This window comes from Varanus komodoensis, unplaced genomic scaffold (genome assembly GCF_004798865.1).
Source record: "Varanus komodoensis strain SLA01 unplaced genomic scaffold, ASM479886v1 scaffold8, whole genome shotgun sequence".
NCBI lineage: Eukaryota > Metazoa > Chordata > Lepidosauria > Squamata > Varanidae > Varanus > Varanus komodoensis.
The window spans coordinates 31,270,775-31,297,250 of record NW_025336481.1 but is presented as its reverse complement, the minus strand read 5'-3'; the positions used below and the strand labels follow the sequence as shown (position 1 = coordinate 31,297,250).

Genomic DNA, 26,476 nt, shown 5'->3' with positions numbered 1-26,476 from the left:
TGGCAACCCATTTCTTAGACTGATTTTTTTTACCTATTCCAGCAAGCTATTCAGCACCTCTGACAACACATTTGCCCCCTGTTCCACATAAGTCTCAGGTTCCATCAGGAACTAGAAGCTGAATAAATACTCACCCAGCTCTGCCCCTGTATGTGGACCCATTGATACTTTTCTGGCATGGATTAAAGTGTTTGAATGTAATAAGGCAGCACTGGGCTATATTGCCTTAGGAGCCTATTATCAGAGAACTTCAGAAGATAATGAGGGATGGGTATGTCACTTTTAAAGATCCAAGTTATTTTCTATTGGACTTAGATTAAACTTAAGACAAGCAGAAGGTGAAGCTCAAACATACTGCATACACATACAGATTCTCTCCCTCCCTCTCTCCAGTATGTGTAGTTACTTTATTATTACTGTATCATCATTACAATGCTGTATTGTGTTTTAAGATGTTAGTGAATATGGAAGATCATCCATTAATCAAAGATCTTGGTTAAATAGGACCTGTATAAAAGAAAAATAATTTAAAGTTTTCTTAATGCAAAATTTTAAAATGTTAGAACAGTTAACAGCTAAAATACTATGTAGTACAGAATATACCTGTTAAAAACACCAAACACCTGTACTCCCATCAAACTTCTATAATCTTTAAATGACTCAGCAGAGAGGACTTTTTTAACTTGATACCAAAAGTTGGTCCCAGGCAGGCCCCATTCCACAGTTCGGAGATGACTAAGAGGGTCCTCCCTCCTGTTCCCATTCTCCATGCCTCCCTTGGAGTAGGCACTCAGAGGAAAATCTCCAATGTTAATTATAGTATATGGGTAGACTGCAGTGGGAGAGGCATTCCATCAAATGTGAATCAGAGCTCGAAACATTTGATGCACAAATGTGCACTTTTGTACAACTGAAGTTTCCAAATAGTTTTCAAAGGCAGCCCCTTAGAGCCCATTATAGAAGTCCAAATGAGTTCGAACTAAAACATGTGTCATAGTAAGCGGAGCAGACTTTTTCAGGATTGGGTACAGTTGGCTCACGAGCCTCACCTATTGCAAACATGCATCTGGCCTTTGCCAAACTTGGAATTCAGGTTCAATTATCAAGGAATACACCCAAACTGTGATCCTAAGTCATCAAAGGGAGTGTGACACCATCCAACACAAATTGAATATCTGTTCTCTGAACTTCCTTCTGTCTTGTCTAAATTAAACATCTATTTGTTCACTCTCAGCCAGTCCAATACAAACACCAATTTAGAACTAAAAATGGCTTTCTTGTTTTTTGGAAAGTGGCTCTGGATGCAGAATTCAGGATGTCTCCCAGCAGTTTCATGTCTGTGTTAAATAGCATGGGATCCAGAATGGAACTTGAGAAGCATGATAAGCCAAAGGGTGTCAAACACAAGTCTCACGGCACCACCTTCTGAGATTGCCCCTCCAAGAAGTACCAGAACCACCATGGAACATTGCTTGCAAATCTTAAACATCAAATTCATGAGTAATTCTGATACTTCTTGGGGTAGAAAAATACTATTCAGTTGAAAAATGATATTGGCCTTCCAATATTGGACCATTAACTGAGTCATAGCTGATTATATGACCTTGGGAACAGGCCTGTAGCATGCGTACCCACACATGGTTCAATAGCAGGCAAAAAAGGATCACATCTGATAAAGCAGTGTCAGAAGAGCAGTGTTCAGAAGAGCACAGCAAGTTAAGCCATAAGTACCTTGTACAGTAAATTGTAGGGGTTACTGACTGCAGCTGTTCCTCACAGAAAGAACTGCTCCAGCAAGGGACTGCAAGCAGGAACTGCAGCCTTAAGAAGGCTGGCAGGCCCAGGAGGATTCACCCTTCACTGTAGGCCAGCTGTATTCTCAAAATGCCAAAGTGGCTGAGAGAGAAGGAAACTGTTGGAAAGTCATCTTTAGAGTCTGAGCATGAGTGAAAGGGTACTTTCTCGAACCTGTAAGCTATTTGAGAGCACTTCCAAAAGTGATTAATTAGGTTCTAACTCTTCCGTGCAGCGGTGTTGCTGAGCCTAGCAATGTAACGGCATAAATTACTTGCTGACTTGACAGATACCATCACTGGAAGGTGATCATAAAAGAGATAATTTTTTGTTCAGGGTATAGACTGAAAAGGCTTTTTCAAATGTTGAGAACTAGAGACATTGTAGGCCTGGACTTTGAACTTGTCAGAGCCCTGTTGTCTACAGGAACCAATGTTTTTCTTCTTAAACTTCATTTGCAAGTGGGCAAGGGGCTGATTTTCAGAGTGAATCTCAGATGGAAGAGGAAGGGTATTGTGATTTTCCTAAAGTTCACCTCCAAAAATGCTTTTCCAAGCTTAATTACTGTTCAGGGCAGGACAGATGTTTGGAGGTTAACACTTTTCTGCTTGCACAGTGGTTCCTGGAAACCATCCTTTGCAAGGTGACGAAGCTGGGGTGGGGGGAATCTTCATTGCTGCCAATGGAAATTTGTAGTGTTGTACATTGTTGTCATGAAATATGAAATGTACTGTTTTCAAGCTAAAAGTAACACTTTCAGCACTCTGTGGTAGCTTTGAAGCATTCAAACAGTCAAATTTAGCATTTGAAACAGTAAAATGTATACTTCTACCACAGTACTAAAAGTGTTGTTCAGGCTGAGGGTAGAATTTCTGCCTTTGACAAATTTGGTTGCATCTCAGGAGCCATGTGTTATTGACCCCTGATATAGGTAAAAACAAATTATTTGTCACCTCTGAATATATTTTCAGTTGCTTGTATTTTAAATTTCAATTGAGCTTTTGTGTGTTGAATAACTGATTACACTGAAACCTTTCTTCTTTAGGGGCAATTATGTAGGGGTTCGTCCTTATAAAACAGGAACAGCATGTAATGAGTGCCCAAAAGGAGACACTTGTATTAATAAACTCTGTAGTAAGTATACAGTTGAATTAAAACATTAAGTGTAGAAATACATTTTTGTCAGTCCCCTGAAAGTGTTTCTTGTAATATATATGTCTTTCTGCACCTCACCCAGTACACAAACAGGCACTAAGCTAATATAGAGAGGAAATAATAAGCACGTCATTGTATCATTTTAGCAAGTTATATGCAAGTTTCTGTTCATAGGGTAGTAAGTTGCATGCAGATATTTAACTGATTAATCAGAGGATTCACTGGTAGAACTTCATATTATACATTACTTTGACAGACATTAAAAATACAGAGGTACACTGCACAGAGGTACCCTGCTCAGATTCACAACATTTTGAATTACATCTGGCAGTAGGGGCAGGCAGAGATACACAGTAACTGCTGAACTAGTACATAATTTCAGTGCATTGCCACAAATCATGGCATTGCTACCAAATTCTGAATACTGTCTGGACAGCATTTCATAAGATTAGTGAACTCAAGTGAATCAGCCAAAATGGTCAGGATCAAACTAAACTCTTAGTGGAAATATGTTGTACATCCAATGCTCAGTACTTTTCTACAGCTGTTTTGCCTGTCATAGAAAAAAAGTTATTTTTGATTTTGACAGCAGTTGCTTTGAGTTCAAGTTTGTAATTAGATTCTTCTTTCATCACACCATACTTCTAAAACCCAAATTTCCTATTACTCCAACCCAACACTTCTATTAAAATTAGTATTATCTTATTGTATTATTTAGAAATGGAAATAACTAATGGGAATTTGTGATATAGAAGGCTATATCAACACACACCTTTATTATGAAGTCACCAGTTTGTTTGAAGCATTGAAATTGACATGGAATGAACTTTCCATTGTGAATTTTTAGAAACACTTCTACCAAAACTGCAATAAAGATAGGAAGTTTCACTGTGCCTAAACTGATCTAATAAAACCCTCTCTGATCAGTAATTACGGATATGTTTTCTTTCATGCTCTAATCTACTTGGGAATAAAAATGCTAACGATAAATTTAAATACCAAGAGACTAGGAAGAGTGGAAGTGAATATGATGAGTCTGTTTACAGCAGTACATTTTTCCCATCCATGGTGTGTGATTGTAATTCATTTTGTCTCTGAAAGGAAAGGAGGCAATACTCCAGGAATTTGGGAATGGGAAAGGAAGAAGACTCTGATAGTTATTGTCCTGTTGGAGGTTTCAGGCAACTGGAGTAGCTAATTTGATTGTTAAACTTTGCTAATTATAATCTACTTAAATTTTTATAAAATCAATTACTGCACATTTCAGTTGCTAGAATTTCATGGCAATAGTCTCATGTACCTTATATTGTGCCTCAGAAGAGATACAATCCAGAATAAAATATTTATATACTTTTTTAAAAAAATTGTTATGTTTTCCCTTTTCCAGAGAATCCTGAACGTGATAAAGAAGATAAAAGTGTGTATTCGAATTCTATCTTATATTTTAAATTTACTTTTTAAAAATGTCTATTAAGTAAAACTTTTTTTTCTTTAAATAGGTTATCCATACTGGTCCCCATCATTTCCAATGAAGATTGAGTGTGATAAAGTCTGCATTACTATTGCAGTTTTAAGACCGTTGTCAGTATTTCTAGTATTTGCTGCCGTTTGCTACCTAAAATTCCGTTATCCAAGTTTAAGTATTAAAAATTAAGCTTTGATGTACATTTCCTTTAAATATTTTGGGTAATTAACCACATTTACAGAAAGAATTAGTTTTATGTTCTAAAATTAAATTTACTTCAATTCATTGTTTCATGTGGTACACTGATTCTTTTCAAACTATGAGAAGTAACTTGTTCCATATTAAGGAAGTATATGGATATTTTTAAATCTAGAAGGCACTCATATGAAGTACCCCAAGCATTTTAAGAATAAGTTTGATTATTTGAAAATGCTCACAGGCTGTAACAGAAAATGTTTATGTGATTCATTTCTTAATGTGGTCCATTTCATAAGTCTCCAGTAAGTTTCCAATTCCTGTTAGTCCAAGTACAGATTAATTGAAGATTATACTTAAGCATTAAGTAATTAAACTGGTGAAATTATCTATGTCCTGATGTTGTGGGCCACATGCTGCTAGGGGTGGTAGGATGGACAAGCCTACTATCCCAGTTACTGTCCTATGTCCCTAAGTTACGGTAGTATTCTCATTCAAGCAGAGGATAGAAGCGGAAAAGATTTCTGTTGGCTTCATTGTGCAGCAGTTCTGCAGACTTTCCTAATCCATAGGATTTCAGCTGTGTGCAGACCTGGATCAGAAATCTCAGGCTGAGAGGGGTTGTCACCTAGTGAGATACTGTGGACTAAATGTGCATATATCCTCAGAGTCTGCAAGTGCGGAAAGAGAACACAGTATGCAACATTGTCTCTTGCAATTTGCTGGCACTGCGAGGCCTTTCTGGTGGCCAGGCCTTGTGTGAATAAAAGAAGTCTGGCTTTGTACCTTTGCCAAGTAAACACAGCAGTATCTTCTTGCTTACTTTATTCCTTGAAACAACTGATACTAAGAACTTTGTCCTTGCGAATATCCTTAAAGACCAGATTCAAGTACGATTTGTCCTGAGCCTGACATTACGGAGGTTGACACAAGACAAGTATATGAACAGAAGGGTGGGCACTATAATTATGTAAGAGCCTTCACAGGGCTCCTTGCATTCTCACAATTCACAAGATATTTTCAGGGAAAAAACAGCAATAACTCATACATTTATGTTTGATACCTGCACTGGGAAAGATCAGAGGGTAGATCAAAGAAAGGAAGTGTTACAGAAGCAGACATGAGGCAATCTTGTCACTAGGTCTTCTAGACTAGTGCAAAATGTGTCCTTGGCTGAAATTCCTGCTACACACTCCATTAGAGTGAAACTAAGAACTTATCATTAACCACTCAGGAGAATTGGATCCTGAGAAAAATGTTCCTTCTGTCATTCCTTTGGGCAGATATAAATACTGTATGATCACTGCATTTGATTTTGTATTTAGCAGAAACCCATACTCCACCAACCAGAGCCAAACATAGAATGGTGACTCACAGATGAAGAAAAACTTCGATAAATTACTTCACCAGCATTCCAAATCTTTTTTTCCTTCTGGCAAGCAGCTTCCCCCATCAGAGTTCTTCATACATTTCAAGAAATGGGAGGGTGGTAAATTGTTTTGGCTATCTTCATGAGGCTTACCTGCTCAGAAGTTCTGTCTTCACGTATTATATAAATAGTTCTCTTTATTCTTCATGACAAAAAGCAAACAAGAGGGTGTTGTGAAATCACTCAGATATTCAATCTGTCTCCCATATTCAACATGAAAACTCAGATTGGTGAGCACAAAACATCCTCTTAATGACTATGCCTTGTAATTGCCAAATTACAACACTGTCCAGAACTCTGAGAACTTTGAACTTTATAGTACCAATTCAACAGTGAGCCACAACAGCTATTGGCTTGAATTCCATATGGCTATTTTCAGAGGTTTCTTCTGCCTGTTGTCTTGATATTGTATAACAAGCATGCTTTCAGAGATATGTCATGAAGGTCTTCTGGGCATTACTATTCCTAGGGTCAAAATATACAGTAAAACCTTGGATTGCAAGCATAATTCGTTCCAGAAACATGCTTGTAATCCAAAGCACTTGTATATCAAAGCAATTTTCCCCATAAAGTTCAATGTAAATAAGGTTAATCCGTTCTGTAACTTTTTTTTTAATCACAAAAATTTGAAGCAATCCAAGGTTTTACTGTACTATATTCACAGTGACCACATTAAACTCGATAATCAACTCTGATTCAGCAACCAGAATGTTAGTGTTTTAGATCTTACAAAATCATATCAGAGGACTAGTCATTCCTATCCATTTGGCTTACATGGCTGCAAGACGCATTGTTCACCAGAGAAGCATAATTTATTTACTTACCCAATAGAAAGTTAAGAAGGTCAGAACCAAGATAGTGGTGGATTCTAACATTTTTTCAAGCGATTGATGTAGTAGGGATTAAGATTATCTCGTACACCTTAATTAAATTGGTCTATTTGGTGCCCATGTATTAGGGAAGCATTACATTTCAGCCAATCATATATGCACATACCCACACATTAAAATCTTTGTGCAAAGATCAGCTATTCCTACTCAGGATCTATAAAGTAATTTTCCATTAGGTGGAAAATGGTATAACAAGTGGGAGTTGAAAAAATTAAACTGAAATTGAAGTTCAATCAGTGCTATGTTTACTCATACACAATAAGGAAAGAACTGTTTTCTTACCTCTTCTACATGGGCTAATGTATTACTTGGTATTTGTGGTTTTCTATTTTAATAATGGTTAATTGGATAAAAGATTGCATTTTTTTAGTTTATCGGTCACAGGGTTATCTCTTACTAGAAGCAGGGCTGATCCTCCCATGTGGTAGGTGCTGGTGTGGGACAACAAATTGCATGTTTCCCCACAGTAGGACCCACTACCGCTTCCTCTAGAGCAGTGGCACTTGCACAGTCCTTGGCTGCCCATTTCCATACATTGTACCCTTCATATTAGCAAAATGTTTGTAATTAATATAGTTGCTGTTCTTTCAAATTTATATGCTGTGACTGTAAATAAATAATGCAATTTAAAAAGTAAAACTATGACAAAGAGAAGGGATGTAGAGAAGACCCGGAAGAGCTCTCTCATTGAACACTGCTCACAAGACTGACTGAGGTGCCTGCTTAATATACAGTACTACTGGCAGGACAGCACTCAAATATTCATGAAGTGGAGGAGAGTGAAAGCTGAGCCTGTAAGGGGTGCACTATCTTGTATGTTCATTGTAAGGCCATGTTCACAGCACATTGTTTAGGGAGGGACTCTCCACCATTCACCAAACAAAGTGAGGAAAGGGGGCTTTTCTGAAAGTTAAATAATGAAGAGAACCCGTTCCACCACTCAGCATTCAGTTAAGTTCACAACTGTTGACTTGTATCTTGTCTTAAAGAGTTGAAGTATGTGCCTTTTTCTGCCATTATTTGGCTTTATTTATTTATTTGGCTTTTGTTTGTTTGTTTGCATAACCCTAAATGTCCTGGTTTGTACTCCTGGGAGGATGCATACCCCAAGCTGGAAATCACTGCTCTAGAGGTTGTTCCAGAGAGCTGAACCAACTACTCTTCTGTTCTGGTGAATCTCTCCAGAGTAGCTATTCACCTGTTTTAGACTGGGGATTCCTCAGAGCTAAACAGAAGACATGTTCTCAGCCATCCTCCCCGTGGCTTGCACTAAAAATTTTTCCAGCATGAAGCAGAGGGCATACTGTCTGGCGAAAGAAGCAAGTGTGTCTTTTCAGTGAGCTGGCAAGGCCCAAATGTCTGGTGCCCAGGGTGCCTCTTTTCAGAGCCTGGTGTTTCCTGGCTGCAGAGCTGCCCCAAGAGATTGCCTATGATGTGGGCAGTCCCTCAGGACACTTCCTAAAGTAGCTGCCTCGTTCTCTGTTTAGCCAGCATGCAATACAAGGCAGCCTCCTGGAAAAAGGTAAATATATGTCTATCCGCTTTGTCCACACCATGCATAGTTTTAGAAAATTCTATCATGTTTTCTCTTCCCTTTTTTTCTAAGCTAAGACATTTTTGATGTTTTAATCTTTCTATTATTGAATTTTAATTGCAAATTTGAACAAAGCAAAACTATTAAAAGGACCAATTTTCATACATAATTTTAAATACATAACCATAGATATACATCAAATGTGTACCTATGTGTATATTGTCAAGAAACAATGAACACAGGTATGTTTTGGATGTACAATCAAAAGAACATTTACAGTTTATCCAGACATACAGGAAAAACATGCTGCATGAAGATAGCCCCCAAAGGGACAACAAAGACGGAGGCTGTACCGGATGTCTTTATAACCTATTAGTTACATACACAGCTTGAAGGAGGATGGGGGATAACATAGTTTGCTAGAAGTATGACTGGATTAAGACAATGACTGGGTCCACTCAAAATGCTTGAATAGCTTAAGAAAAAACACAAAAGGTAGGAGTTTCGGGGCAGACAGACACTAGCATACCCAAAGTGTATGTGGGAAACCAGACCTGAAATACTGTTTCTTGGTCAAATCAGCATCCCATCTGAAATCTAAAGCTATTCTCACATTGTTGGGCTTTCTGCAGTCTGACAATGGCAGTGTTCGTTCATTTTGTCCTGCCAACATGAAAATAGTTATTGGTATAAACAGGCATAGTTGTCAAGAAAGCCAAAATATTAATGTCTTTATTCATCTGTGGGTGGCATCTCAATACCACTCAATCAAATGTGGAGAGCACTGTTAGGTCCTCAATCCTTTATGTTATAGGAGGTGGGCATTTATCCTTCCAAAGCCGTGATATGTTAATGGTCAAAAAGAGTGTGGAATTTCCATTTTCATTGACATCAGTGCTCACTTCTAATTCCAGATAATTTATAAACAAGTTAAACCACGCTAGTCCCAGTACAGATCTTTTAGAACCTTGCTGCTTACATCCATACTTTGAGAAAAATTACCATTTATTCCTACTTTCTGCTTTCTGTTTTTAATCAGTTGCCAATCCATAAGAAGGCATTTCTTATTTCATGGTACCATTAAAGCTTACTTATGATCCCACCATCTGCTTCTCCCAAGCCAGTGTGGAGCTATGCAGACTGAGCTTAACTGTGGACCTCCTGTCTGGTAACACTGTCCACACACATATATATTGATTGGTTGATTGATTTCCCCAGATCACAAGTTTTCCCTCCCCTCCAACAATCAACCAGCATCCTGTGGCCATTGAATACATTCAGTAATCACAGGCCTATTTGAGAGAATTCAAACATTTGCTTGTACTTCTGCAAATCTTGGAATTCCCCTGAGTCTGTTGATACCTCCCTCTTGTTTTTGAATGGTGTTGTTTTGGCTACCTGAGGACTTGCACTTGGCTAATTGGGTTTGCTATTAAATTATATCATCATTACAACATTTTGTTTGCATCAAAAAGGTAAACAAGAAATATTATTAAGGGCACAATGCTATGCACAGACGCGAAGTCCTACAACTCCAAGCATGCAAGGGCCAGCCATACTAACTAGAGAATGCTTGGAGTTATAGAATATTTTTTCTAACTAGATCATTTATTAATACTGCAAATATGATAACTGCTGCTCTAACACGTAACAATTTCTGCTGCATATTAATATAAGGAACACAGATGTAAGGCCAAATGCCCAGAAAAGTACAGAAGAGAAATTTGAGGATGAACTTAATTTCAGAGAGGAGTAACTAGGGCGACTTCTTTTATATTGTTTATTTATTTTATGTTGTTAATTTTAATTTTATATTGTTATTTTTGTATTTTATTGTATTTTATTGTGTTGTAAGCCGCCCCAAGGCTTCGGCAAGGGGCGGCATAGAAATGTTTTAATAAAATAAATAAATAAAACTATTAGCAGTGCTTGTACCTTATTTTGTAAAATAAAACCTCTTTTTCCAGCTTGTTTGGGCCAATACTTATAAAGTTGGCTGTGCTGTTGTTTTCTGCCATAAATTTAGATCTTCCAGCATTTTTCTGTTTTTCCAATGTCTCTAGCAGATGTCAGTAGATCCATCAGTTGCCAAACAAATAATCTTCTGTTCTTCTTGTCAAATAAATCCTTCTGAGGATTGATTTTTGCCCTATTCAGTAGATGGTACCAATTTGCAGTTACCAGTTTAAAGAATTCTAAGCACATCACTTCATTTTCAAAAAAGTGAAGAATCGAGAAAACACAGAATTCTCAATTTTCCCTTTGTCTGGGAATGAAATCATCCAGAAATCACAGATCCACTTTTAAAATTTATTCCATAGGACAGTTCCTAACAGTTCTTAAAAAAACGGTAGCTTCCTTGCCTTATTCTCAAAACAATTTCAATCCAGTGAAGAAGGGAAGAATAGCACCTAATCATTCTTCTCCCCCGTTGGCAGTGCCAATCCATGCAAACTGCTCAAACGAACAAACATCAACACCTAATCAAGTCATTCTTAGTCTCTTGATGCAGTTAACAGATAACTTTATGGCTTCATTGCTGTATAGGCCTATTAGAAATTAAATGAAAGCGGCTATTCATGCATAAGCTTCATTTGGATAAGCAAAAGATTGTTTTTAAAAGTCCCTTGGCTTAGGGGAGGAGAGAAAAGAGGGAAAACTTGGGATGGAAAAAAGTATCTGGGAGGCAATTTTAAAACAATTCCTTGTTTACCTTACCTTGTCATCTTGATGGTATCAGAACAGATCAGGCATTCCTGACACAAGTGATTCGTCACCTTTCACCGGATCTTCATCATGAAGGTGAAGAGAAGGACTAACCTTCACATGGCAGTAAACAAAATGTTAGTCAGCAAGTTAAAGTAGAGAGAAGCGACTCCGTTGAAGTAGCCATCTTTCCAGGAACAACCAGCAAACTAATTTCTGAATGACTTGGGCCCTGTGTCAAAACCTGTCATAGCCTTATTAAACAACAAAAAATCAAGAATAATTTTCATACCTCACTTTAAAATATGGTACTTGGGCTTCTCTGTTTTCATTTCGTTTCAGCGTATTAGAAATCATTTCCTGCAGTGGTTTTTTTTTTTTTTTTTTTGAATGCTGAACCAACTCTTTCCTGTATGCTATGAAATCATTAACATAGGTTTTCATTATAAGTTCCGTCTCGAATACAGCAAGTCTGTGCAGAAGGCAGACAGAAAAATATTTCAGTATATAGTAATCAAACAAAGACTTAGAAACAATGAAATTTGGATGGCTATGTGGACTTTGGATAATGCTGAATCTCTCTGATTACTGCTATACTTACAATCAGCGCTTCTTACCTGATATATATGATAAACAGTTTATACAGGACTGTGTGGACAATCACAACGATTTTCGATCCAAAGTGAACCCCTCAGCCAGCAACATGCATCGCATGGTAAGAAAACTTTCCATGTCTTAATACGGAAGCAACGTATGCTGTTTTTTGTGCCCCACTGCTTCAGAAGGCAGGAAATGTTAAGATCAGGCTTTTAATGGGTCATTTTCCATGTGAGCGAAAGTAGTGGGGCCTGGTATTGTGTAACATCAGTTGTTTAGAAATGTAAAATCTGAATATGGATAGAAGACAGAAAAGATAGATATTACTAGTTTTTGAAGCATGATTAGAAGTAACACTTTCTCCTGGAACACACCCTTCCCAAGACTGCTTGTTGCCAGCCAGTCACAGAAACCAGTTGCTGTTTCTCTCTTGCTTCTCTCCCCAGATATTCTTGTTTCTTTTATCTTCTGCTAAACCAATGCATAAAAATAGTGCTACCCCTAAATGTCAAGGGTAACTACCACATCCTAGTAATTTCGCTACCAGCATTAAAGGCAAATTATCAACAACTAGAAAACCTCGAAGAGGTAATTTGGTATGTCCTAAGAGCATACTTTTAACATTATTCTCTCCCAAGCATTCATCATATTAAGGTCCGAAATCCTATGTAAGTTTAGGCAGTAAATCTGTAGGCTTTTTCTGTCTAAAGTTGTCTAGAACTGTGCTTTTAATGAGGTGGGTTTCTCAAGAGAAAAATCTAAAAACGCTAAGCTGAAAAAGAAACATCACATGATTTTCACTTTAGAGTTTCTTTCGAAGATCCAGCATCCATTTTTTCCCGAGTTCTCATCTTCCATCATCATCATCATCATCATCATCATCATTATTATTATTATTATTATTATTATTATAACATTTCTATGCCGCCCCTTGCCGAAACCTCGGGGCGGCTTACAACATGATAAAATACATTGAAATACAATAGTACATAATAAATTACCATTAAATATAAAAATACAAAAAATACATTGATTTACAAATACAAAATTAAAATTATCAGTATAAAATAAAAATATAGGAGGAGAAAGAGAAGGAAGAAGAAGTTGCCCAGGCCAGATCATATGTTTTAACAATTGAAATGATGTTTAAATAAAAAGGTCTTTACCTGGCGCCGAAAAACCAGTAACGACGGTGCCAGGCGGACCTCTTTGGGGAGTGAATTCCATAGGTTGGGCGCCACCGCAGAGAAAGCCCTCCTCCGGGTACTTACTCTCCTAATTTCTTTCATGGAGGGTTCCCGGAGAAGGGACTCTCCCGCAGATCTCAAAGGGCGGTCGGGCATATACGGATGTAAGCGCTCGTTCAGGTAGCCAGGACCCAAGCCGTTTAGGGCTTTGTAGGTCATAATCAACACCTTGAATTGGGCCCAGGCTTCAATGGGAAGCCAGTGAAGCTGATGGAGGACTGGAGTCATGTGAGCATAACGCCCCGTCCCCGTCAGCAACCTGGCAGCTCTATTTTGCACCAATTGAAGTGTTCGGACTGTCTTCAGGGGAAACCCCATGTAAAGCACGTTACAGAAGTCTAGGCGGGAAGTCACCAGCGCGTGTGTCACCGTCGCCAGGCAGTCGTACTCCAGGTAGGGGCGCAGCTGATTAATCAGCCGAAGCTGAAGGAAGGCGTTCCTCGCTACCGCTGTCACCTGAGCTTCCAAAGAAAGCTCCGGGTCGAGGAGTACTCCTAAGCTGCGGACCTTATCCCTAAGAGGGAGTGTTGCACCATTCAGGACCAGGTCAAATCCACCCTCTCCGAAACCCGATCCGCCAACCAACAGGACCTCCGTCTTGTCTGGGTTGAGTTTCAGTTTATTGGCCCTCATCCATTCCCTTACCTCGGCCAAGCACCGGTTCAGCACAGCCACTGCCTCACCTGGATTAGTGGAGAATGAGAGGTAAAGCTGGGTATCATCAGCGTATTGATGATTCCGCAGCCCACACCTCCTGATGACCTCTCCCAGCGGTTTCATATAGATGTTAAATAGCAGAGGGGATAGAATGGAGCCCTGTGGTACCCCATGGCATAGCTGCCATGACGTAGAGACATGGTCCCCCAGCACTACCTTCTGCAAAGCAGTGCCTCCAACCCCCAATCCCGCAAGTCTATCCAGAAGGATACCATGGTCGATGGTATCGAAAGCCGCCGAGAGGTCCAGAAGAACCAACAGGGATGTACTCCCCCTGTCCTTCTCCCTGCACAGGTCGTCATACAGGGCGACCAAGGCAGATTCAGTACTGTACCCGGGTCTGAAGCCGGACTGAAAAGGATCCAGATAATCAGTTTCATCCAAGAGTGCTTGGAGTTGTCCCGCCACCACTTGCTCCAACACCTTGCCCAGAAACGGGATGTTGGCCACAGGTCTATAGTTAGTGGCCATCTCTGGATCCAGTGACGCTTTCTTCAGGACCGGTCGTATTACCGCCTCCTTTAAAGGGGCAGGCACTCGACCCTCCCTCAGAGAAGCGTTAACCACTTCCAAAATCCAGGTCCCAATCCCGTGCTTGGAGTTATTTATTAACCAAGACGGGCAAGGATCCAATAGGCAAGTGGTGGGACGTACTCTTCCAAGCACCTTTCCACATCATTGGGCCGCAATAATTGAAATTCCTCCAATAATTTTGGACCAGACGGTGGCATTGGCGACTCCTCAGAGACCTCTGATTCATTAGTGGAGTTCAGCTCGTGACGAATCTGAGCGATTTAGAACTGATTTCTTCCACAAGTTTACATCTGTGCGCTAATGTTATATACAAAAATATTTCTGGTGACCTGTCCTAAAGCACATATACTAGCAGCAGAGTATTTGGGAAGGGTCAGTCCCCCCCCCCTCCATTGTTACTGCTGTTGAAGCTATTGCCTTAGATGGATGCTCTCTCAGAGAAACCTACTTTCTCTCCAACACACCTTTGCAAGGATGTTTGCACATTTGGCAGGGTTCACAGGCATATAATATTGTAGATATTGGTCAGATAAACAACATATGAGAGAATATGAAATAAAAAGAGACAACACACATTTATGAAACTAAACATACCCCATCTATGATTTCAAAAAGAAGGCGGTCGAGATAAGTGGTAGATTTTGTAAGCCTCAGTGCAGTAATGGTTTCAGCACTATCTTAAATGAATGTCTCAAATTGAGAAAGGACTTTGTTAATGTACATCTTATGAATATGGACTACTGGAGAGAAGGATACCGAAAATGCTACATAGACCATTTAAAAGAAAAAATGGAAGAGTAAGAAGTTATTAATCTTCACAATATACAAACTTGGAGGAAGTGGGGAAGGGAAGAAAACTTAAAATGCACTCTCTGTTGTTAAAGATCTTTATTAATTGTTAATGCTTAATACTGGGATTCAAAAATGTTAATACTTCCAAATGTCTATATTATATTTCTATGGCAATTGATTTCTGTGTAAAATGTTTCTGTAAATAATAATAATAATAATTGTAATAATGAATCAGTTTACATTGGCTTTTATTTCTGCAGACCTGGGATCCCGCATTGGCAAAGACAGCCAAAGCATGGGCAAAGAAATGCCACTTCGATCATAATATTTATCTCAAAATTCCTAAAAAGGTTCACCCCACCTTTACTCCTGTTGGAGAAAATATCTGGATTGGCTCCGTCCCTTTGTTCTCTGTAAAAGGTGCCATTACAAGTTGGTATGATGAAGTCAATCACTACACATTTCAGAACCGTGCCTGTTCTGCAGTTTGTGGCCATTATACTCAGGTGATTCCTTCTTTCCTCACTCATATCAGAAGCTATAAATTACGTACATAGTATATATGAAACTAAGACATGTTAATATAAATGTTAGCTTCAGTTGTGCAAGTATATTAGGGGTAATTTGTGTATGGGGTAACTTTGAAATTTTAAAATTGGCCAGGAAATTCATATATATTCACTGCAAGTAAAGCATACCCAGCTTCTTTATCATATACATGTATGCATGCTTGCAAAATCACAACTCCCTGTTCAAGAGGCATCACTGGATTAGCCACATTCAATACTAGATTATCATTCAGGAGCAGTATGCTGTTGCACACTGCCCAGTCACCCATATTTGGCTCCACACCAGCAAAAGCAGCTAAGGCAGTGATGGCGAATCTTTTAGAGACCGAGTGCCCAAACTGCAACCCAAAACCCACTTATTTATTGCAAAGTGCCAACACTGCTATAAAACCTGAATACTGAGGTTTAGTTTAGAGAAAAAAAAACAAACAACTCATACATTAACATCTTTTGTCTTAAAAGAAAAACACAATAACAGAGCTTTCAATGATACAAACAGCTTTTTATTGAAATGCTTTTGCACAATTAATCTGATCTTTGCTGTTGTATGCATGCTGATAATTTGTCAAACCTTGGCTCATACTTGGTTAGTTTGAGATCAACACATGCAGCACTCAGGTCATCAGTTAGTCTGTTTCTTGTCATCTGGCACACCTTTCCCTACTTTAATCTGAGGAAGCAAAAGGGAACATAAGAGGAAAACAGAAGGGATATCCCTGATCTCCTTATCAGTAATATCAGACACATACCTAATTAATAGGGCCAAGGAGAAATTACAGGATGTCTCATAGAACAAAAGCTAAAGCTAAAGTGATGTACATCAATACTTGCTAGGTAAAGAATGTCTTAGTTTTTAATTAATTTAAAAGTCCGGTAATTTAACTGTAGCACATCTGTTTATGCCATCTTGTGCAAATTCTACTGTGTAAATTTCTTCTCTTTCGCAGGTTGTTTGGGCAACAAGTTACAAAGTTGGCTGTGCAGTTATTTACTGCTCGAAAATTACAGGCTCTCGAAGTGTTTCCAGTGGAGCATATTTTCTCTGCAACTACGGGCCAGCGTATATTAGTTTCTCAGTATTTTTAAAGATGTTGCACTTAAGAGGACAATGTATTGCTCTTGCGAGAATATGTGACATGCATTTTGAGTCAAGGGATTCATGCCCTTATCTTACTACTCTTGATAAGCGGCTACCAGGCAGCCTCCAAAGTGCCCAAACAGCAGTTGGGCTGCTGTCAGAAGCTTTCCTGTGCTCACAGCAGCAGAGAGCAGCCATTCTTGCTGCCAGCTCGAGCAGACCTCATCAGCTGCCAGCAAGGATAGCTGGGGAGTGCTCCTTATTTCCAAGGGAGCATGGGGCACAGGACCTCTTGGCAAGGAGGAGTGCCATCCTTGCCGGCAGCTGGAATGGTCAGCTCTCAAGGTGCTAGCAAGGATGACGGGGATGTAGGAGCCAGTGAGCAGCAACATGGCATAGATTGGGCACCTCACCTCCTGTCTAAAAGTTAAACCTCTTGGGTAGGCGGGAGCCAACAATCTGCTTGGCAGCAAAGCCACACAGATTGAGCAGTCCCTTCTCCTGCCCAAGAGTAGACACTTGAGCAGGAAATGGGAGCTGGCAATCCACTCAGTGGCACTGCTCCATGATCAGAGCAGTTCCAATCGCTTCCTGTGCAAGAGTTGACCTCAGCCAGAGAGTACTTCCTCTCGCATGCTTGCCACTTCCATTTTCAATCAACAGCCTACAGTTACTTCCTCTGTAGGTTTTTGAACATAATGTCTGAACCTGGGTTGTCTGGGGGCTAAACAACAGCAGTTCATCCAGCAATACACAAGTTGTTTAATCATAGGTTATTGCATAGAAATGAAAGTGGCAGCCATGCAGGAGGCAGCAGGTAATAGGCTGCATGCTAGCAGTTTCCTCATCATGTGCAAGAATCCCATAAGTTATTTAAACAGCAGGTTGTCATTGCATGCAAACCAGGTCACTGTCAGCTTATAGCACAGTCTCTCAAGTCATGGTCCAGGCAAGTGCCTTAAAGCCAGGATATGCCCCCTTTTTGTGGGGGGTGGTGGGCAGGTATGCATAAAGCTTCAATAGGACACAAGGGACTGTAAGTACAACTTCTGCCTCATTTTTATTCCTTTGCTCTGTTACATAACAGTTGGCTTTAGAAAAGAGATGGTGGGTTATGGCCTTAACACATAATCATGGGAGCATTAAAGTATCTCCCAGTATGCCTCTTGCTAATGGAAATCTGCAGGACAGAGTGACATCCCAGTTTACAAGTGTAGAATACTGGTCTAACTGCAGTGATAAATCTGTCTGTGCAGCTAAAGCAATTCCTTGGCATCAGGCTGATCCTTCCATTCAAGTTGATCTTTTCATTCTTGTATGTAAGCACAAGAATCTTTGCATAATGGATGCCTAATAACCCCCTCTGAAATAAAATGAGGATAAACCAGAGCAAGCTGAGCATGCTTTACTAAACTCCAGCACAATGATTGGATTGTTAACTATGTAATTCACAAAAACACATTAGAATACTTACCAGTGTATTAGGATTTAAATATTAGTCAACAATCCTAAATCTGCTTCCTTTAAAAAACACTGAAATCTGTGAGATTGAGTTTCAACCTAAACATGGCTGAGGTGCTGGCATAACTAATTAAATAAAAGCAGGGTAGTTGATATTTTCCTTTTGTACAGGGAAAGTGATCCTATGGCCTCTAGTCTTCATCTTCATAGGGTCCTTCAGAGATTCAAGGTCAAAAACAGGGTCCCAGCCTGAGAGCAGGAAAACTGCACTGGAACCCCCCCCCCCCCATCCCCAGCTGGCATGGAAAGAACTGGGCTGACTGCTTCTCCAAAGTCAGAAACTCAACCTCAGAGGGAGAGTAAAGAAGGCATTCTATGGAGCAGGGAGGGGGGCGGAGACATATTCTATGTCCTCTGCAGCCTCTTTTCTACTCTCCCCAAAACACCTTCTTACAGACGTGCAGAGTGGGGGTTGTGGAGTAGAGATCATGTACGTCACTCCTGTTCTGCATTAGATGTTTATTAAGTTTCTGAGTTCAGGGATTAAAATTGGAAAAGGTAATTCATTGTGCCTGGGGCTGCCTAATACAACTCCCTAGAACAGCCAATGACACTGGCTGAAAAATGAATAGAAACAGTACCCACTTCTTGAACCTTCTGATACATCTGTAGTGGCAGAGAGAGATCTTCGCTCCTTTTTCAGCCTTTAAAAATACATAGCGCTAGGCTATTGAGGCAATTTCAGAACAAATGGGATGATGTAACTTAGTGTCCTGCAGTAGCTGGGGGTTAGACCCAATGGCCTTCGGCCCCCTTCCAACTCTACTAATCTAAGATTCTGTCATTCTACTCCTTCATACTGTGTTGCTTTAACAATATAATTGCCTTTGCTTTTGCAGTGGGAATTATCCAATGCATCCTTACAAAACAGGAAACCCATGCAGTGAATGTCGGGGTGAAAAGTGTGTAAATAATCTATGTGGTAAGGATTCTGTCCCTGCTGGATATGGAACTAGTTATGCTTACATTTATTGTCACAAAAGAACCCCCACCCCCTTTTACATTTGATTAGTACCAGACTGCCGTAAATACACAAACTGTGAGTACAAATCTTTAAAAATCAGTAGGCTTTATTTCCCCAAACAAAGTTGTTTATTATTGTGTTTAGGTGTCAGATATCCATTTGATTTAAAGCAGGGATGAGAAACATCAAGAAATCCAGGTGCCATTTTCACACACACACACAGGCTGCAGTAGACCAGGCAACTTGAATGTGATTTTAAAGAGAGATTGTCTATTGCAAGTATCAAGGGTCAAATATAGCTTGGTTGACTTTTTTGTCAATTAACTTTTTTTCTCTGTGCAACGAGGGGCTAGCAAGAGCCCTCCCCTGATTTAAAGTCTATCCATGTTTGCCATTTGTTTGCCATTTCCTTTCTTAGAACCATTTATCTGAGTTGCTGAATGTGTAATATGAAATATTGTACACATAATTGGCATCAAAAAGGCTATACTCAAGTCTCAAATTAACAAAGGCTGAAACTGAAATTTCTAAAATTCTGTGCGGTTGTTCATTGATTGTTGATATGTAATATGCAAATACCTTGAAATCTGGCTCCCCAGTAGGTTGCATGCAGGCTAAGACTGCAATCCTGTGGTCCTTTGGCCATTGGATTTTCCAAATTTCCCTTTCCAAGCTCCTTTTGGACAGTCCTTCCCAGTTGCCATGGAAATCTCTATGGTCAGTGTTTTTTCCAAGTGTGTTGGGGGGGCCAGGTACTGCAGTGCTTTTATATGTCTTGGGTAAGCTTTACGAATAGCCACAAGCTTGTTAACTTCAGTGCAAGTTTTCCTTTCAGCTTATCCAGACAATGAGATTTAAAAGTGGCCTATTGCATTTGCATGATAGCCCTATAGTCCTTTTAATCACAGTTCAAAAGCAAGAAAATAATATCCAGCTAACAGTTAAAGGACAGAACTGGAAATAGTTCTTCTGCTTAGGGTAGAGTAGAATAGTCAGGTAGTCATCTGCATTTACCCCCATTTTAATAATAGCACATATTACCATTCCTACTACTGCATTTATACCCTGCAGGAAACCCCTGGAGAGACATTCTGGCTCAGCTAAAAAAGGAGAAACTTTTCACAGGAATTCCTAGCAAAGGCCTTCATTAGTTTCACTTTGACAAAAATGACAACATTTAAAGATCTGTTGGGAAGGAGTTGGAGTGATGTGTTTTTCTTTTCAACTGTTATATATGAATCCCATATAGGGCAAAAAGAACACAAGCGCAAAGGAAAGAAAATAATCACAATATTATTTCTGGAAATATTATTATCACAGCCATGTGGCTGCAGAATAGACAAAAACACCAATTGCTCATGCATGACATCTCTGAAAACTAAATCCTCCCATTGAGAGGATTCTTCCAAGCCCAGTTGCTGGGTGCAGCTGTGTGTCTTTGCTGAGATTAAGACTCGAGGAAGGTTAATTCTTCCCAGCCAAAACCTGCATGACTGCCTGTCCCATGCAAACGGGGCAGCTTGCTGAGCTTTCATGCTAAGTTATAAGAACTTTCTCTTTGTGTTCCACATGGAAATACAGTGAGTTGTGGATGGCTGAAAAGTGCATTTGGCAACAGAATTCTGCAGTCACGTGCCCTCTTTTCTGCTTCTCATAATTTTCCCTCAGATCGGTTGAGCAATAAGGGGAAATTGTGTGCAGGGAAGGTTTAAACCCAACTATTATGACTAGATTGGAAAGCAACTGAGTAGTTGGGAATACAGGAGACTGAAGAGGATAGGTAGGTCTTGGTGAAAATTAATATGGGAAAATGAACATTCTGACAGTCAGAAAAAGGTAGTAATAATTATGTCCAAAGTAAGCAGGTGTGCTAGGTCTATTGATGATGCAATCCAGTAACTCAATCATTTAGCAAAACCTTTGGTCTGTTAAAACTAGCTATTGATGTTAGTGATGAGTTTAAAGTTTTTAATAAATTAAAAAAAACTTGTCCAGATTAAGCAGAGGTTGTTGATGGGGGGAATGCCAGATTTTATCCAATAATTACATTGCTTTCTTTTCACTCCCTAGAGAATGCAGAGCGTGATAAACTGATAAGTATGTATTTTATTTATTACATTTCCATAATGGTGAATAGTCAAAGCTCTGTTGACAGTTCACAAAACTGGATTGTTTTCAGTATTATTTAGTTTGGGTGCAATCTGTTGATAAGGCTGACTCCTGTCTGTTTTGCAGGTTATACTAATTGGTTTCCAGATTGGGATACATCAGAGGATGAACCTATGCAACCACCAGGGACTAATCCCAGTCCCATTCCTCCTGCTTCATCTCCCAAAAATCGATCAGCATGTGATTCATACTGTATTGCTGTTTTAACTTTGAGATTACTATTTATATTATTGACCTTTGGCACTGTGGCTCTGCTATCCAGGCAGTATCCTCATCTGTTCATATATGAATAATCTCTTTAACTCTGATGTAGTATCTGACATGTTTTCAAGTTACACTCAGATTCTAAGCTTTAAGCACTGTACATTTTATGTAACCTTCCAGTCTTCAGTGTTGCACATAAAGTATTGCCAGTATGACATAGCAATAAATTTCCAAAACAGAACAGGAACTTTGTAGTTCATCTTTCACACTGCAGAAGAGTGGCTGCTGCAGTAGCATTTGCACCAGAACAAGCGATTCGGTAATCTCTCTAATTGGCATCATGTGGGTCTTTGGGGCTTTCAGCCTCCACATACTGAAATATTCTGTGGCTTCAGCATTCTTCTTCTGCGGCTGGTTGCCAGTTCCTCTCCACACACACCCCCCCCCCCCCAATTGGTCCATATCCTGTGCTGACTGGTGTGAAGCTGCAACCTTTGCCTTCAGTCATCTGTGCTTTTTGCCCTTCACAGGAAACCCCAAGACTGAGCTATAAACATTTAAAATTTGCCATATGAAGGCTGGGAACATTCTTCAGGGGCAGAACAAGTGATTTCCTGGGACATCCCTCCCACAATGCCTGGCTCTGAGGAACAATAATCAGAGAGGACTGCCTCTCTGATGAACTGTGCCAGCTGCTTTCTTCAAGCTGGGTCTCCAGAGAGCCTGATCACCCTTGGACTCGCTTTGAAAGGATTCTCAGCCCAAGCCTGATGGTGAGTGGCTGAGAGCACGTGCTCATCCTGTTTTGCTCTGATGAGAAAGCACTTACCTGCCACCCATTCCACTCTAGATGTCCTCAAAGCAAAACAAAGGGCAAGCATGTATTTCAGAGATCTCTCTGTGGAACTCCTTCACCCTGGGAGAGTTGGACAAAGCAGGGTTTCTAATAGCACCTGCTGTGGTGCTGCTGGGTGGGCCACTGCTCTGGGGTGTTCTGCTGGCAGCAAATGCCATGGCAGGAAGCAGCTGGCTAGGCCCTCTGGAAGACCTGTTTGATGAAGAGGTGTCAGGCCCTGCAGTGGAGGGAGAGCATCCAGTTTGCTGCTGCTCTTGCTCTGCTGCCCGAACCTGGAGTCCACCTGCCCTCATGGGAAAGCTGGCCCTGAATATGTTGTTAGTCGCAAAGAAGTGTCCGACCCATCACGACCCCATGGACAACATTCCTCCAGGCCTTCCTGTCCTCCACCATCCCCCAAAGTTCACTTAAGCTCACGCCGACTGCTTCAGTGACTCCATCTAGCCACCTCATCCTTTGCCATCCCCTTCTTCTTTTGCCTTCAATTGCTCCCAGCATTAGGCTCTTCTCCAGTGAGTCCTTCCTTCTCATTAGGTGGCCAAAGTATTTGAGTTTCATCTTCAGTATCTGGCCTTCCAAAGAGCAGTCAGGGTTGATTTCTAGGACTGACTGGTTTGATCTTTTTGCAGTCCAAGGGACTCACAGGAGTCTTCTCCAGTACCACAATTCAAAGGCCTCAATTCTTCGGCGCTCAGCCTTCCTTATGGTCCAACTTTCACAGTCATACATTGCAACTGGAAAAACCATAACCTTAACTATACGCACTTTTGTCAGCAGGGTGATGTCTCTGCTTTTTAGTATGCTGTCTAGATTTGCCATAGCTTTCCTCCCCAGGAGCAAGCATCTTTTAATTTCTTGGCCGCAGTCTCCATCTGTGGTGATCTTGGAGCCCAGGAAAATAAAATCTGTCACTACCTCCATTTCTTCCCCTTCTATTTGCCAGGAAGTGATAAGACCAGATAGTTTTCTTAATGTTGAGTTTCAAGCCAACTTTTGCACTCTCCTCCTTCACCCTCATCAAGAGGCTCTTTAGTTCCTCTTCACTGAATATAGAGCTTAGCCATTTATAGCTAAAGTGGGCTTAGACATGCATCAAGGGGCAGAAAGGAAATATATTTTATGTTGGAATTGCAGTTCATCTGCATTCATAAGAACATTGATTTTAGTTAGTTGCACGCATTTAGACTCAAGCCTACTTTCCCGCCTACACACTGAATTGGGTGTATTGAATCTTTTTCAGCCTATAGGCACAATTCAGTACTGGAGAAGCATGAAGGCTGCACTCCAGTGGGTTGTGCTGAAGGCACCATGGGCTGCAACCAAAATAAGAAGAATATCAGCTTATTTTAGCTTAAACTCTTCCTACTAGTAACTATGCCTTAGGAGAGGCATTTTAACCTTTTAGAAGGGGGGGGGGCATTCTGCAAAAGCTGAGAAGCCAACTAACAGTTGCAAGACAAAAAGCAGTCAAGAAGAAACAGATGGTGCCATGGAAGAGCCATGGTCAGGTGAAGGGGAGGGTTTTGTGGCCCTGCTACCTTCAAAATTTAAAGGAATACCATTTAAAATAGCATAAATGTTTCCAGCAGATAAAAGCTGAAACCAGTACAGCAGTGCAAATATACAATAAATTACAGAGCTATGTGTCATATTATTTTGTGTAATTTTTTCCTTCACTGATGAGAGCTGAAATTCTAGAGATTTTATCCAGAGAAAATGCGTTTGGAATTGGGATGCAAGATGATTGTGATATTGGGAAAACAATGAAGAGTTTTTTAAATGATACGAATGGCTACATGAGGCACTTTACTGTGCTTGTATGGTCCAGTACCTCAGATGCTCTCAGTGTGGTTAAAGGCACAAGATACGAAGAAAGAAGAAATATATGAGGAAGTGAAAGAAGTCACAGTAAAAACAGAATTAACTGAAGCTGACTCATTTCCTGCTGTCTATATTTAAGTACTGCAGAGAAAGGAAATATTGCTATTATTATTTTATATATATACCTTATACTTTGCCTTTTTTCCTCTTGCAAGAGAACAATGGTAGTTTACACATTTTTCCTAATCATTCTTTAAACCTCACAAAGCAGCTCTCTGAGGTAGGTTAAACTGAGAGTTCGGCCCAAAGTCACCCAGCAAGCTTCATGACTGAGTTGGGACTAGAACCCAAATATTCCAAGTTCCAGTCCCAGTATGCCACAGATTAAAAGCAACTGGAAGTTCTTTGTGGTTTCTGCATCACACATATGGGCTTTGTGCCTGTTCAAAGCAAGTTGTCAGGATGATTTATTAGCCAAGTGTGTTTCAGTGGAAACTCCTCCCCCAGCTCAGCATCCACTATAAAGAGGTGGTCCTGTCCTTTCCTTCAGTTCTTCTTTGACCACCTTCACCAGCACCTCAGGAAGTTCTTTCTATCTCCATGAGCTTTGAGCATTTGCTTCCCTCATTTTTCTCCATGATCTTTTCTATATACAGTACCTAAGTCCCCCCATTTTTGCAAATCTTTGCTATACTTTCCCTTAATCACTACCCATTTTTCCTACCTTCTCTCTCACACACCCTTTTCATTTACCCCCATTATCTACAGTTCTTTATCTACCCTTCATTATATCTCCTTCCTTGTTTTCACTGAAAAAATGGCATTGAAGGGCCCATTCTGCAAATGCACCGCAGTGTGGGAGCAAACTGCCAACAGGTATTTGCTATGCCTACTGTACTTGAGTGAGGGGCACTTAATTGACCAATGCCCCCACTGTCAAGTTTCAACAAAGCAAGGGAGGAAGCATCACACTGACCACCACCAGGTGGCGCTTTGGAACAAGGCACTCCCAGAGGTTGACACTAGAATCCTGCTAGATGAGCCCTGTCCTCTGAGGCTGCTTTCTCACCAAGGCTTGTGCCTTCTGTGACAAGTGCCCTACCAATGGGCCAGTTGCCTCCATCAACTATGGGAAAGTCTTTGAACTTGAAAAAGGCAAAGAAACTGTCCAAGGAGGCAAAGTTGGGAACGTCACCAGTCATCAAAAAAAAAAAAGTGCTCAAAAGAACACCAGTCAGTCCAGACCACAATGGAATTATCTGCTCCCAACTTTCTGGACTTGGAGCCACCAGTACTGAGACCTGAATCCATCTTAGTATTGGAGGGGGACATTGAGGGCACACCATCTGCTCTCCAAGACTCCAGCTCAACAGCAACCAGCTGCTCCACCACTTGCACATCTACAAGCAGAGCCCCATCAGGACTGAGAGGTCACTTCTGCTCCCCAACTTTGGATTGAGCCAGGAGATCAACATGCTGTGTTCCACTGCCCTACTGAGAGTTCTTTGATCCCTGAGGGTATCGCCACCAACCTCCAGACTACAACCCTCTGGACTGGCTAATCTATCATCCCAAATATTATAGTGGTTGGAAGCAATTCTTCAAGCTGCTGAGTTTTTTAAGACTGTCAACTCTGCCCCTGAGACTCCAATAGCTGGTTTCTTTGACCACACAACTTCAAGGATCTGCCTCCACTATTATGCTGCTATGTTGATCCAGCTCTCCTTTAGTTCGGACTAGCAGCTGCCCGATCTTCAGGCCAGCAGCAACAGCTGATGCTCAAGGTTTCTTCAGCTTCTGCCTCAGTTGTCTCCTGGTCTTGTAGATGTTCTTTCCAGCTGATATATTTGTGAGAAGCTGGTGAGGGAAAGTCTGAAGAAAACATCTCCGGATGATTCTCCCTCACGCAAACTCCTGTCAGATGTTCCCAGGCATGTTCCTATACCCTGCTCCCACCCTGATTGCTCCTAGCTGGCTCCCCTAGTCCTTGCTGGCTTCATGCTCTTTTCCCTACCTCTTCCTTGCTGGCTTTCCTGGCTAACAGTTCCTTTTGTGTAAGCTCCACTGCTCGCCCTAGCCCACACCCACCCACCCAACTTACTCAACAGGAGTAACTGAGGTCCCTTTTTTCTTTCCTGCTTCATTTTCTTGGCGGCTGGGTACCTTACCATTTTATTTTCTAAGAATATATTTTGACCACATATGAGACTCAGAAGCATTCAGGAAAAATGAAGATGGA

At 40.5% G+C, this 26,476-nt stretch overlaps 2 protein-coding genes across 2 annotated transcripts in view; both read left to right on the top strand.

Annotated features, from left to right (window-relative positions):
* The window catches only part of LOC123036182 (glioma pathogenesis-related protein 1-like), an 11,691-nt gene extending 7,088 nt beyond the window's left edge, over positions 1-4,603 (top strand). The window contains exons 4-6 of the mRNA XM_044455201.1: positions 2,840-2,928; positions 4,337-4,366; positions 4,449-4,603. Coding sequence (XP_044311136.1) covers positions 2,840-2,928; positions 4,337-4,366; positions 4,449-4,603 — 274 coding nt within the window. The remainder of the gene's footprint in view (positions 1-2,839; positions 2,929-4,336; positions 4,367-4,448) is intronic.
* A 7,007-nt stretch (positions 4,604-11,610) lies between these two features.
* On the top strand, positions 11,611-21,801 carry LOC123036342 (glioma pathogenesis-related protein 1-like). The gene is made up of 6 exons (XM_044455516.1): positions 11,611-11,883; positions 15,316-15,561; positions 16,572-16,684; positions 19,063-19,145; positions 21,258-21,284; positions 21,423-21,801. The coding sequence occupies exons 1-6, from the start codon at positions 11,704-11,706 to the stop codon at positions 21,647-21,649; spliced, it is 876 nt and encodes a 291-aa protein (XP_044311451.1). The 5' UTR covers positions 11,611-11,703; the 3' UTR covers positions 21,650-21,801.
* Positions 21,802-26,476: the final 4,675 nt, after the last annotated feature.

Bases quoted from the DNA above. Each gene is read 5' to 3' on its own strand.
- LOC123036342 (XM_044455516.1), top strand. From the start codon at position 11,704: ATGAAATTTGGATGGCTATGTGGACTTTGGATAATGCTGAATCTCTCT. The intron at 11,884-15,315 runs GTAAGAAAACTT...TTATTTCTGCAG, and splicing joins CCAGCAACATGCATCGCATG to ACCTGGGATCCCGCATTGGC. The intron at 21,285-21,422 runs GTATGTATTTTA...TCTGTTTTGCAG, and splicing joins AGAGCGTGATAAACTGATAA to GTTATACTAATTGGTTTCCA.